The 14,930-nt window shown below is 29.8% G+C and overlaps 1 protein-coding gene across 1 annotated transcript in view; it reads left to right on the plus strand.

The window, feature by feature from the left end:
• The first annotated feature begins 2,654 nt into the window (after window positions 1–2,654).
• The window catches only part of LOC107456724 (membrane metallo-endopeptidase-like 1), a 70,545-nt gene continuing 58,269 nt past the window's right edge, over window positions 2,655–14,930 (plus strand). Inside the window, exons 1-2 of the mRNA XM_043047638.3 lie at window positions 2,655–2,810; window positions 11,076–11,191. Of these exons, the coding sequence (XP_042903572.2) occupies window positions 11,089–11,191 (103 nt within the window). The 5' untranslated portion in view covers window positions 2,655–2,810; window positions 11,076–11,088. The remainder of the gene's footprint in view (window positions 2,811–11,075; window positions 11,192–14,930) is intronic.

The following is a 14,930-nucleotide window of genomic DNA, read 5'->3' on the forward strand; positions in this document are numbered from 1 at the left end:
GTTTTTTTTATCAAGTCCCTTAAGGACTTAATCCTTTTTTTGAAGTAATTTTAATAAACCCAGTTATTTAACCTAATACCTTAGATAGCATGTATTTTCTTGTTGTGTGATGAGAGTGTTAATTTTTACTTTGCAGATGAACAGGTAAGGTATCCCATGCTGGAGAATCGGTGGATCATTAATAATTAACTTAGTTAAGGGAATTAATACACAACGCGATGTTAAATTTTGGGGAATATACTATACTAAACGGCACACTGGTCGATACGAATTCCGCATCCTGCTTGCACCGACCACAGTGCTGACGTGAAATATCCTCAGTGGTAAACGGATCATGGGTTAGAGTCCTCTTATCGTTAGGATATTCGTGGGAGGCTTTCTTAGTTTTCCTTTCCATGTAACGCAAATGAGGGTTAGTTTCATCAGAAAGTCCCCCACGAAAGCAAATTTCTCTCCAAATACTTGATCCAGGAGTTCCCTTGTCAACTGGATTGGATTCAAAATGACAAGGCTACTGAGTTGAACATTAGTAGTCGTAAACCCGAAAATTGGGTGGGCAGTTGGGACAACGACAATTGGGACAACGGCAGTTATAAAATAAAAAACATGTGTATAACTGCCATCTTGTTATCGATAATAATACCGTAAATATGCCCTTCAGATGTTTGTCTAAATTCCTTGCAGACACAAAAGAAACAATCAGATGAAAATTTTCGTTGATCAACAATTATAAGTTGAATTTATTAATGGATTAAGCAATTAACTTTAATTTTCGCTGGTATCCATTTAACTCAAATAAAAACGCGAGTTTCTCAAAATTACCTCACCACTCAACAAAGTAACCCAATTTTAAGATAATACCAATTTAATTTTTTTTATTTAAGTCTTTATAGAATTCATATCAGTGTTACATACAGATTTTTAAATTTATCTGTTTTATGTACAGATTTTCAAATTATTAATGGAATGAGGCAGTTACAAATATTTTTTTCCGCCTAGTTAAGGTGGCAAACAAACGGTGGTCTTGGGGAAAATTATTTTATATATTTTTCTAAAATTATATTGATTAGGATAGTGAAATGATTATAAAGAATGATATTTAATATCCATAATAAAATTACTCAATAATAACAAATATGATCTCCTTATATAAATAATATGTATGGTAAAATACATTTTCATTAGTCGCGGTGGTTCGGGAAATAGAGCGTCCGCCTCCCAATGGAGTGACCATGTTCGAATAACAGTGGTTAGTTGATACGAATTCTGCTCCCGACTCGCACCGACCACAGTGTTGACGAATTATGGGTTAGAGTCCCCTTGCCGCCAGGCCAACAGTGGGAGCTTTTTGTGGTTTTCCACTCCATGTAACGCAAGTGCCAATTAGTTTTTATCAAAAAGTCCTCCACCAATGCTTGATCCAGGACCTCCCCTTCTTCTGGGTTGAGCTCAAAATTACGAGGCTACGGAGTTGAGCAATGCTAGGCGAACTCTGCTTTGGGTCGGATGTTCAACGCCGTTGTAAATGGAATAAAATAGAATATTGACTTTCATAAAATAATATAAAATATAAAGAAAAAAGGTAAAATTTTTTTTCAAACGCAATATGTATTACACTATTTTATATCAAGGGCGATATAATTAAGGAGACTTCGTCTATATTTGATATACTGTTATTCGGAACTTTTTCTTTATTTTGAAGGTTTGATGAAAAAGATTTAAAATGAGAAAAAAAGTCAAGAAAGCATGCCAGTCCTGAATGCGTATGTAAGTACAATAAAATGTCAAATTAATTCTTAAACCCTTTAGGCCTCACCAGGACATATATGTCCCGTCGACGAAAGCACCACAAGGACATATGTGTCCCGTCAAAAAAACCAAACCTATCTCATCCCCTTCTAATTGCCCAAAATAGGTTTTTAATTCTATTTTCATGAAATGACCATTTTTTCTAGCTGGGCAGTTCAGGGGTTGGACAGTGATAGCGAAAAGGAGGCTGACTCCGTCCCCTTTCGCTGTTAGGCTAAAAAAAAATATTAATAATCGCTTTGTTGGGAGAAATCAAACAGTGGCGCCATCTTTTAGAGTAAAGCATAAAAAGAAAATAGATAGTAAAGATTGGAAGCCAAATGGAGTGAGATCTATTGGGAAATAAAATTATATTATAACCAATGGGAGGAAAGCAGTTTTTTCTTTTCTTGATATTGCATTAAAAACATTTGGTTAATTTAATTTCCTGACTAATGAACTAGAAAACAACCTCACATGCCCCACCTGAATTACGGTACCAAAAAAAAAAAAAAAAATAAATAAATAAAATAAATAAATAAAAAATGAATAAAATAAAAAAAAATAATAATTCGGAATTCGCTACTATTGACGTAACTATTTACGCAAATATTTTTACGTAAAAGAGATTCCTCTCTAACTGATTACTAATTACTATTTTCGAGCAATTTTGTAGAAAAAAATAGAAAACATTAACTCTCCCAAAGCTTAATTCCCCTTTAAGATCGCAGTGGGCGTATGTTTTGTTGTAATTTGTTTTCAGCACTTTTTCTTTCTCCGAGGACATTATTCAATTTATTCAAATCGAATTCCGGGTTCTTCATTTCAACAAGAGTTGGATACCATTGTGCCGTTGATGACGTCTTAAGAACGGAAGCGTCTCAAGGTCAGTGTCGTCCACCATCTCAATCAAATCGCTGGGCTCCAAAAAGACCAAGTGAAAATTAAACCTAACTGTCAAGTAGCAAAGCACTTGGAAGACTTGACCGCAACTTTCAAACGACCAACGTCGTTCCAGAAAGGTAAGTGATCTTTGAATTAATCATGAGGAATTTTTTTATTTTTACTCCAGTTAAAATAAAAAATTTAATTTTCGACTTTTAATAATTTGTATTATCGTGATCCAAAAGATGTTAAAGGTAAGATGCTTTGCGTTTATATCCGAATCGCTCTTAATTTTGGATCCACGTTACGATTACGCTATGATTTTCGTATCAGGCTTTTCAAGGTTTGGGAGAAAGTTAATCGTTTACCTGCCTGACTTTTATTTTGCACTAAGGGAAAAGAGTACTTTAATGAAAAATGTGCTTGCAAGTTTGCATATAAATTAAATGAGAATTTTTTTTCCTTTGGCATCGCGATTAATCGTCACTCTAACATCGCAATATTTTGATGCATCGCGATGTTTCCGCGCATTAATGTTTTATATTTAGTATTGCTTAAATCTGCAATTAGTAAGTTGCATTTTTTTTTAAAATAAACTTTGCATTTTCTTATAATTATTTCTCAATATTTAAAAACGCGTATGTCTGCAAAATGGCGGTTAAGGAACATTAAACGGTTGGAATGATTGCAAAAAAATCAACAAGATTTGTACACACACACAGGGATTCGATTCTCAATCACATTCGGATTCATTATGTCAGCAAAACGATGAGTTACTATGTAAAAAAAATCGGGGAAAGATCATCGCCGCAGCTATCACGGCACACTTACGGAGGAAAATGCTCTTCGTGCGAGCTTGCAGATATCGATGTACTATCGTGAAGAATGCTCAACATCGCGCTTGTAGACATCGATCTCATCGATGTATCGGGAAATATTGTACACATCTCAGTAAATCACAATTTCCGACACTTAGTAAAATTACTAATCCAAACATCGGATCGGCGATGATTGCATAGAATCGATATTTTCCGATGTATGCAAGTACCACAGATGCAATTACCTAACCTTACATATATCTGTTTAAATTATTTGTGTTTAGAGGTGAACAAAATGCTTTTAATCCTAATTTATTAAGAAATTAATACATAACCTTAGCTGCATCTAGGAAAAATACTTTATGAGAATCCGTATTGGCAGGAATCTCTGTAAACTATAATATATGTAGTATTATTAATAATGTATATTTGTTATTAATAATATATAAAGTCATATTTTGATCTGAAATTATACATTTGCAAACTAAAAATTAATGGCTTTAAAATTAATTATCAACTTAGTTTTATCAGTGATTCCTCATCACTTATTTTTAAAAGTTACTTATAACGTCAGAAATGTTGAGTAATCGTCAGTTGGGAATGGGTTAATCTCTTAAGACTTGAAGTACTCATTTGCGCAGGTGTGTCCCGGCTAATTCTGGGTAACCAAGACCTGGAAAAATTAAAAATAGTGACTAATGGTGAATTGTTTTCATAGTTAATTTAGCAGTTCGAGCTCGTTGCGCTAGCTGATTGGATACTCCTTTCTTTTATTTTAACTTTGCTGGTATTCATTTAAAGTATGCAGTTCGTTCTAAAAATTCGTAGTATACACTTGCTGCGATACTTTTCATTTACTACTTCTTTTTTATTTATTTTATATACGTTACGATTTGATTTATATACATTTTAATTCTACTTGGAAATCACAGTTTGAATAAATAATTTATAAAATTTTTCTACATAAATTTCTGTGCTTGGAGATACCAGAGTTGAAGTCCTTTATTCGAACAGGGATGGGGGTAAATAGTATTGAAACTAAAGAAAAAACATTAGAAAATGAGAAAAAGTATTATAATAAAGTAGGTAAAAATGAAGATAGTATATTAAAAAAAAAATTAAAAATTGAATCAATGGGTAATGTATTTGTGCCCAATTTTCGTTCATAAATCGAATTTTTTTCTGTGTAAATTAGCATTATTTAAACTAAAATACAACTATTACATAAGCATTTGTTCGTTTATAGGAATTGTTAGTTTATTTGCTTATAAGAATGGCAGTAAAAACACTAGAGAAATTTATCATCATTATTTAAAAAAAATATCATATAATTATTTAAAGATTAGTTCTTTTAATTCTAATTATTAAGTGAATTTTTGAAATCACGTACTCACTTAATTACGCGTTTTGCTTAAAAAATTCAATTACTTAAAAAAAAATTTGAATATTTAAAAAATTCAAGTATTTTGAAAAAAATATGAAATATTTTTGCTTTTATTTGTTCATATTGAATTCAAATTGCAATTGAAGTTGTGGCGTAAATACCACTATAAATATTAAATACCGAATCACTTGTATATGAGACATGTTAACTTGATTCTATTCACATTAAAACTGTTGATTTGATTTCAAGAAAAATACAGAATCTTCATATAACGGGGTGCAATAACACGTGGTCTTTATTCGATAGTCTGATTCAACACATTTTAAATTAAAATTCTTCAAAAGACCTTTAAAATATATGTCATAAATTATTATTCTAATAACTATAATTATTATAGTAATTAATTATTATAGTAATAATCATTATAGTAATTAATTATTATAGTAATAATCATTATAGTAATTAATTATTATAGTAATGATCATTATAATAATTAATTATTATAATAATTATCATAATAATAATCATTATAGTAATTAATTATCAAAATAATAATCATTATAGTAATTAATTATTATAATAATAATCATTATAGTAATTAATTATAATGATAATAATCATTACAGTAATTAATTATTATAATAATAATTATTATAGTTGTTATTAATAATGATAACTATAATAATACTAACTATAACTTCTTCTTTTTCTTCTTGGGCACTACAGTCTATGACAGGCCAAGGCCGTCCCAATAAGTTTTTGCCATCTTGATCTATTCTGTGCCATGGCCTTCCAGTTAGTTATTCCTATTATCTTTAGGTTCCTCTCAACTGCATCCAGCCACCTAGTCGGTGGACGACCCCTTTTTCTTGTACCTTCTGGTTTAAAAAAGGTTACTTTTTTGCGGGGTTTTGGTCTTCAGATCTCTAAAGGTGTCCCAGCCATCGAATGTGATTGGCCTTAATAACATGAACTATGTCTGGTTGTTTATACTTTTTATATAACTCATGATTGGTGCGCCATTTGTAATTCTCATAGAGTGCACCAAAAATTCTTTCAAGTATCCCTCTCTCAAAAATCAGCAATTTGTTCTCTTTTTTATGAAGAGTTCAGCACTCACTTCCATATAGGATCACAGGCCGTAGGAGTGTTTTGTATATGTTAATTTTTGTCTTTTGTTTAAGAAATTTACTTTTTAGTTGGCTCTTTAAAGCAAAGTAGTACTTGTTTGCCATTGATTAACTATAACTATTAAAGTAATTAATTATTATAGCATATTAATTATTATGGTAATAATTATTATGGTATATTAATTATTACAGTAATAATTATTATAGTTATTATCAAAATTATTATTATTATTTTTATAAAACGGAATTAGAATGATTCGTATATGAATATATAGTATATGAATATATAGTATATGAATATTAATTATTATAATAATAATTATTATAGTTATTATTAAAAATGATAACTATAATAATACTAACTAAAATAATAATAACTATAATAATACTCACTATAACTATTAAAGTAATTAATTATTATAGTATATTAATTACTATAGAAATAATTATTATAGTATATTAATTATTACAGTAATAATTATAATAGTTATTATCAAAATAATTATTATTATTTTTATAAAACGGACAATTACTTTTTAGTAGGTTCTCTTAGCACGAATTATTTGATCAGTAACTTCTTTTAATCGAGAACTATAGTTGTTTGATTTAAGAATTTAATTTTATTTTGCAACAGCTTTTTAATTATTGATTAAATTAGAATGACTCGTAATTATATGAATATATCAAAGTAAAAAAAATATTTGTGCTACGAATGATTTTCAATTTGATTCATGAATACAAGGATTTAAAAATATTATTAGAATAAAAAAATTAGATTGGAATTAAAAATGTTAATTCCGAAGAATTGCACAAAAAATACGATATCTACAAAAGAAACTCGATTTTCACTAGCTATCAAATTATTATGATGATTAGAATCATAGCAAAATAACTTGATGATTTGAAAACTTCATTTGTTTCAAAATAATAAAGATGGTAAAAAAAAAACCTCTTTATTTCTATTCCTTATTAATATGAAGCAAATAAAGTTTTTAAATTATCAAATACTATTCCGCTTCAGTTTCTTGGGATTATTCATAATTTCAAAATAACTTTTTTAAAAATTTAAAAAAAAATATTCCGCAAGAAATAACATACGTAGTCTTATTTATTATCTTCTTGTAATGAAAAATTTAATTTTAAATTAAGGGAGCTAATTTCAATTACAAATAATGTCTTGCTGATGCCAACAATCGATTCAAGTATTACAACTGACAGAAGTTCGGTAACAGAATGAAAATTGTTCGTTAAGTTACATTATGTCTAATGGTAATTTAGCTGCGTTGCCGTAAATAATTATTTTGTGAAATTTTCATGAAGCTGTTTCTATCGATTCAATATATTCCCACGAAATTCAAACAATAAATTAAATATAATTGCTTTAAAAATAAATTTGCATATTTTATGTAGTTTTTAAAGAAAAATGTAAGGGGCTATATATTAAAAATGTAGTGATTTCGGACTGTAATGAAATTCTCAAAATGGTGAAATCCCTCTCTGGCCTGTCAACCTAGCTTAGGTCGTCTCCTAGCTCTTGTTCCAGAATATTTTCTGTGCGTTGAAAGTTCTTTGTTCATTCTAATGACGTGACCAGCCCATTTAATTCTTTGGATTATATTGATGACATTGGGTTCTTTGAAGGCCTGATAAAGTTCTAAATTTGAGTGTCTGTGCCATAAGCCATCAACTTGTATTCTTCCAAAAGTAACTCTTAGTATCTGCCGCTCAAAGGCTCCGAGAGAATTTTCATTTTTTTTTCTTGTGTCATTGTCCAAGTTTCTGATGAGCATGTGACAACAATAACTAATATAACGAAATAAATACAGAGTTAGAAATTTCGATAGAAAATAAAAAACAAACATAATAATTTCAGAATGTATACATTTTTTAAAATTTCTTCCACAAATTCCAACGGATTCTAACTGATCACATTTAGCAAGGGCTAAATCGCTGGGATTGCCTTCTTATGTACTCTGTAGTTCATGCAATATTAGCTTTATTCAGAATATATATCTATTATTGATCGTCAATTCATTATTATAAACTTTATTATTGTTAAGACCGTCAATTTGACCGTTTTAGGTAAAAATAGGCATAGGTTTTACAGGTCATAAAAGTGAAAAATGGCAGAGTGGTATTTGAATTGGAAAATATAACTGTTTTAATATTGCGTTATTATTATGCCTATTATTATAGTTATTATTATTATTGTTATTAATAGCTATAATAGTTACTACTGTAATAATATTACTATAATAATTACTACTATAATAATAATTCTGTAATAATTACTACTATAATCACTATACTAATTACTACTATAATCACTATACTAATTACTATATAATAATTACTGTAACTATATAATAATAACTATATATAGTAATTATTATATACTAATTAATATATAATAATTACTATAACTATATAATAATAACTATATATAGTAATTATTATATACTAATTACTATATAATAATTAATTACATAATAATTACTACTATAATAATATTACTATAATAATTACTTATTACTACTACATAATTAATATACTATAATAATTAATTGCTATTACACTTAATTGCTATAATAGTTCTAGTTATTATAGTTGTTATCAAAGTTATTATGATTATTTTTATAAAACGGATAATTACTTTTTAATAGGTATTAATTATTTAATGAGTAACTTCTTTTAATCGAGCACTATAGTTATTGAAGTCGTCAAAAAATTCAGAACAATAGATGATTTATGTTAATTAGTTTGAAGAAATCACTTTGAAAACAGTCAAATTATGGTCTTGGTTCGAGTGTTAAGATAAGATTATCTTCCGTATTAAACTGCGTCCCTCAAAATCTTTTCAGAAAATGCCCCGCAGTTAAGACGATGAACGCATTAGGCGAATGTTACAAAATATCATTGCAAATGAAGCATCAGACGAACCTTTAAAATGATAAAATTTGAATGTACAACGCAGTTGCTATAACGATTGGTTTTAGTCTCGCTTAAAGAAATCCCATATTTTGCATGTATTGAAGTAACCGCCAAGCGCATTTAAAAACGAGAATAAATCGCAATTGGCGAGCATTTTATTTCATTTAAAGATCGTTTAAAGTTTCTAGAAATGTTTTTTCCCACACTTTTACTCTCCAATTTCTCAATGTTTTTCTTTTTTTTATTGTTCAAATATTCAACGCAATTGCAGATGAGTGGAAATTGCTGCAATTGAATTTTATTCTGTCACTTAGAGCGCATTGAATTTCATCAACCATTTCCCTAGAAATTTTTCCCACACCAATCGAATCGCAGTTCTTTTTCTGCGTACTTGATTTTTGCTTTCAGAATGATAATTTAGCTGTGATTGTGAAAGAGTTTTTTACTATCGTACCCTATTAGTTTATAGTTAGTTATTAGTTATACCCTATTAGTTATCGTACCTCGTAGTTTATTACTATTTATACCCTCCCACAATTACGGAATTTTCATAGTTTTCGAAAATACCACATCAACTTATTAATACCATCTACCAAAATTAACTTTGCTACCACAGCAAAGATAATTTTTTAATGCTATAATAAAAAAGAAATTAAAATATTTTTCCACCTCTATATATAAATATTTTAAATTCATTACAAGAGGTCGAGCAAATAAATATCTTTAGCATGGAATCAGGGCTGAAAGTTTATGTGTATTCAGATTCAAAATTAACTTTGCTACCACAGCAAAGGTAATTTCTGAATGCTATGATAAATAAGAAATTAAAATATTTTGTCCACCTCTATATATAAATATTTTAAACTCATTACAGGAGGTCGAGTAAATAAATATCTTCAGCATGGAATCATGTCTAAAAGTTTATGTGTATTCAGACTTTTCGTTCTAGTTTGCTTTGGGGAAAAATTTAAATATCTATGACTATCAGGATTTTTCAACTTCTGTCAGACAAAAGAATGACTATTTTACCCGAGATAAAAAATATTAAAAGAATAGTTTACAGTTAAAAAAAGATTTAAGCCTCCAGAAAACTATCTATAAATGAAATCGCTTGATTACCAGTTTTTTCTCCTTTCCGGTCTCAATTTCAGGTCAGCAAAGAATTTTAAAATAAAAATATTACACACAACCCATCGGTAGCAGTTTTCTTACCGGGTGGTATATTATCTAAGAAGTGCTGTAAATATTGTACATAGCCTTTTTTCCCCTACATTTTATTACCATTCCTATATATCAGACTGTTGTAAACCGGGAGCAACTTACCAGAAGCTGCGAATAGCCGCGAGAGAGGTAGGTCCACCAGCCGTCCACCTATATTACCATAGATATTTTTCTACATTTTTGTTTTACTTTATTTTATAACTGTCGTTGAACAGCTGACTAAATTTTGAGTTTACTACTACCAATATTCAACTCCGTAAGTTTGTAATTTTGAACACAACCCAGAAGACAAGGAAACTCCTGAATGAAGTATTGGGAGAAATTTGCCTATCTTCTGTTATAATTTCGTAGCTTTTCCGTTGTAATTCAATTGCTAGACTTGTACAGCAAGTATTTTGAGACTTCTACGATTGCCTGCGATGATTTTATTGAATTTTTGAGTTAATATTAGTAACATTTTAAGCCATTAGATGTACGAAAATTAATTGGAAAAAGACATAAAAATCCCCACAATATATTTTCCGTTGTAAGCCAAAAGCTAGATTTCGTAAAACAAGTATTTTGTGGCATCTATTATGATTTGTAATAATTTTATCTAATTTTTAAATAAGTATTGGTGAGATTTTCTTGACGGTAGTATTGACAGTATTGGTAATATTTCGCTTTCTTCTTCGCTTATTAAAAACCATTGGATATGCGAAAAACAGTGGGATAAAGAAACAAAATCTACGAGTCATTTTTTTTGATAAAAAAAATATGAACAAATATATTTTTAAACACAAGCTTGTACACAAAGTTAATTTTATTTAGGTTTGTGTTATTAAAATTTATTTTCTTTAATAATTCTTAAGAAGTTGTTGATGGTCTTTTTATGGTAGTCAGAATTTTTTTGATTAAAAAAAGAATTCTTTCTTTCAGAGTATACCTTAATATGGTCAAGATAAACTGCAGTAGGAAGAGGTACCTCTTAGTTGGGGTAATCTCTTCAGTTTCTCTCATAGTTATGGTTGTTTGCATTTTATTTATTACTCAACGTAAGTATACATTTATATTGTTAATTTAAAAATTTTAATTAATATTTTTAGAAATACATCTAAATTGCCTGAATAAAATTAGGGTGTACTTTATACAACGCATGAATAAAGCAAAACAACTTAAATAAAGCACAATAAAGGTACAGAAATGGACATTCTACAGTTCCAGTTCTGTAAACAAAAACATCTGATGGGTGGAAACAAGATCTTTTGTGTTTGGACACTGAGAAAGGTTCTTTTTAATAGAATCTGAACTATAAGTCCCTTTTTGTTCCTTTATTTGTGCTTTATTCACGTGTTTTTTTAGCTATATTCCCATATAATCTAATTATGGGATCTATCTTTGATATTCTGTCATTACCCTGTACTTAATTCTGATTTATCTCATTTACAATTTTTTTTTGGATCTATAAAAAATACAAATTGTAAATGGTTTAATTTATATTCCGTGTTCACAATATTTTTGGAAAGTTTAATGGATGAATATGTAATTGAATACGTTAATATGAGTGTATGATAAATAATGCTAATTTCAACGAATTTAAAAAAGATCAGTTTTAGAAGATATAGAAACAACGGACAACTTTTCACAAAACATCTTTTTCCTATTGAAAATGGAATAATTTATAAACTTGATGGGGAAGAAATTAGTCATGTTCTGTACTTAAGGCTGAGAATATCGTGCGGTTAAAACCAAGAGTATGAGCGTTTTCACAAAGTCAATGGAACTTGCGGCTGAAACCAAAAGTATGAGCGTTTTCACGAAGTCATTGGCACTTTAACTAAGAAAGTGGGTAATGAGCTCGTTTTTCATAAAGATATGAACATAATTGCTGTTTCGCTTTTCTCACGCCTGAAAGATGAATTTAATGTTCATTTTCATAGTTTGGTGAAGTGAATATATTATTGAATGATATTCTTAATAATGTAATTGCTAACGATATTATTTAGTGAAGTCGTTTGTTGTTTTTCTATTGCCACTTGCCAATGCTAGCAAGCCTGCTTGGGAAACAAAGCGAATTTAAGGCAGAGGGAGAATTTCTTGTTTTTCAGTGGCGCCATCTATGGCCAAGAATACGATTTCAGCCACAGAAACACGTTACAGTCCGTTTTACCGAGTGGATCCATTCATACATCCACAGATCGTAATTTTGACCTGAACCAGAGAACGATCCATCTCCAATTCAGTATCCCCTGAGGTATTGATTTGTTATGGAAACGCGGAGGAATTCGTGACCCCGACAGATTCAACGCTCACCAGTCACCATTTAATACACAGGGTGTCTTCGGTCGGCGAGATTCGCAATCCTGTTCTCACGAACACGAGTCCCACGTCCTACCAACCAGACTAACCCAGCCTTTCGTGAAATATAATAACGATATGCGTTGATTTAGTACGTTGATGAATTACTTTGGTGTGAATAAGTCTTTTGAGGTTGTATAATTTAATCCAGGGAAACGTTGAACAGTGTTTTGAATGCTAAATGACCATTGTATTTGTTACCGTTGATGTGTGAAAATTGGGATTCTATAGAATGCCTAAAATGAAATGCTTAATATTTCACACTTTGGCTAGGTATTCTTTAGAATGACAAATAAAAAAAATCTGTTAGCATTTTATACAGCGGTTAGGCTAATTATATGATCATTCTCATATCATATCTTATCTGCCTAAAAACGATTTACATTCTATACAATGATTAGACATTTTATAGAATGCCGATGTATACAATGCTGATGTTGACAATAATTGAGCTATATGAGAAAAAAACCCTTCAATTTTTGAACCAATAGCGAAATTCAGTTTAAATGTTTTGGTTGTTTGGAGGGCATATCGACATTTATTGTGCGCTATTATTGTTGTTCTTTGTTTAGTGTGATGACGAAATACAGCGTTTTTGAGAATATATCGATCGTCACGGCCGTCATATTCACCTGATTTCAACCCCTGTGCCTTAATTTTGTGGGGCAATATTGGATATAAAAATTACGGAAATGTCCTCAAATGTCTTTGGTATTCCGGAGACATGGAAAGCATACTAGTCTTGATACTGCAAGTTTCACACTATTTTATTATTCGTTTGCGACGCATTGGTGACAATCTTAGCGAACATGTCTTGAACTAAATCCGAATGCCCGTAGTGTCCCTTCAAGATTCCCTTGAATATCCGTAGTGCCCCCTGTAGTGACAATTTTGTGTCCCTGCAAGACGCTTTCAGATCGATGAATGTAGTGATACAACCTCTACATTTGGAAGCTACCACTTTTTATGATGCCATAATAATAGGTAAGCATGTTTAAAATATTGATGTATTTTGTGGTGCATGGTTTTATTATAGCATGCAAGATATATTTCAGCTTTAAGTTTCAGTTTTGCATATTTCCATTTGTTTTGAGCAGTAAAAGTTTTTAAGAAAATATAATATTAATTTTCGAGCAAGTAAAAAAAATCGGCCAATTCCAATTCAGATTTATTTATCGTTGATGAAAACAACCACAAACGAAATCATGTTTAAACAAAATTTAACCAGTTTTAACTAAAATTAACCATAACCTAAAATTAACCTGAGCCGCGATGGCTCAAGGGATAGAGCGTTCGCCTTCCAATGAGGTGAGCCGGGGTTTATAAGAATTCCGCATCCGGCTTGCACCGACCATAGAGCTGAGGAGAAATATCCTCAGTGGTAGATGGATCATGGGTTAGAGTCCACTTGCCGTCAGGCTAACCGTGGGAGGTTCTCGTCGTCTTCCTCTCCATGCAACGCAAATGCGGTTTAGTTCCATCGAAAAGTCCTCCACGAAGTCAAATTTCTTCCAATACTTGATCCAGGAGTTCCCTTGTCTTCTGGATTGGGTTCAAAATTACAAGGCTACGGAGTTGAAAGTTAGTAGTCGTAAACCCAAAAATTGGGTCGGCTGTTCAACGACGGTTATAAAATAAAAAAAAAAATTAACCATAATAACAAATATTTTATGTAATTATAGAATAACTGTCAACTGTCCCATTTTTCAAGGTTTTTCTTTTCATATTTGCAGCAAAATTTCTTTTCTATTAAAATGGCAGCAAAATTTAAGTTTTGATATTTCACACTTAATATTATCGATGTGGTTCAAAATGATTTTGGCATCCATTGTGCATAAATAATTTAAAAATCTAATTTGTTTTGATAATCTTTTTATGAGGTTTTAAAGTACTAATGAATTTAAAAGAAAATCTGCTCAGAATTATCAATAAGACTGTAATTGTGTTACCATATGAGAAACGTTTTTTAACAAGTGCAAACGTTGGCAGCTATGTTACAGTGATGTGATTGCTCCGTTAAATGCATAAAATAATTAAAAAAATAACAGACTTTTTTAAAAACATTAAAATTTAAATAATTTTATCTTAAGTAAAACTTTATATATATTAATTAAAAAATTGATAAAATTTATGCATTGTAAACAATTTTGAAAAAATGACAATATAGTTAATAATTCTTTTTTTAAATTTTTTTATACGAGTTTTGTTAATCAAAAAATTTTAAAACATTTTATACGAGTTTAGTTAAAAAATTTTATACGAGTTTTGTTATAAAATATTCACTATCAATTTGAAATTAATATATAACATTTACAATAAGATTTCTACTGCTATATTCAAATAAAGCTAAATTTCATTCTACTATTTTTCTAATTGAAAGTGATAGAGGATTGTTAATATTTTTATTACAATTCGTTTTACAATTTTAATATTTAG

Source organism: Parasteatoda tepidariorum, chromosome 1, assembly GCF_982258835.1.
Source record: "Parasteatoda tepidariorum strain Cologne lab strain chromosome 1, Ptep-v5.0, whole genome shotgun sequence".
NCBI classification, from domain to species: Eukaryota; Metazoa; Arthropoda; class Arachnida; order Araneae; family Theridiidae; genus Parasteatoda; species Parasteatoda tepidariorum.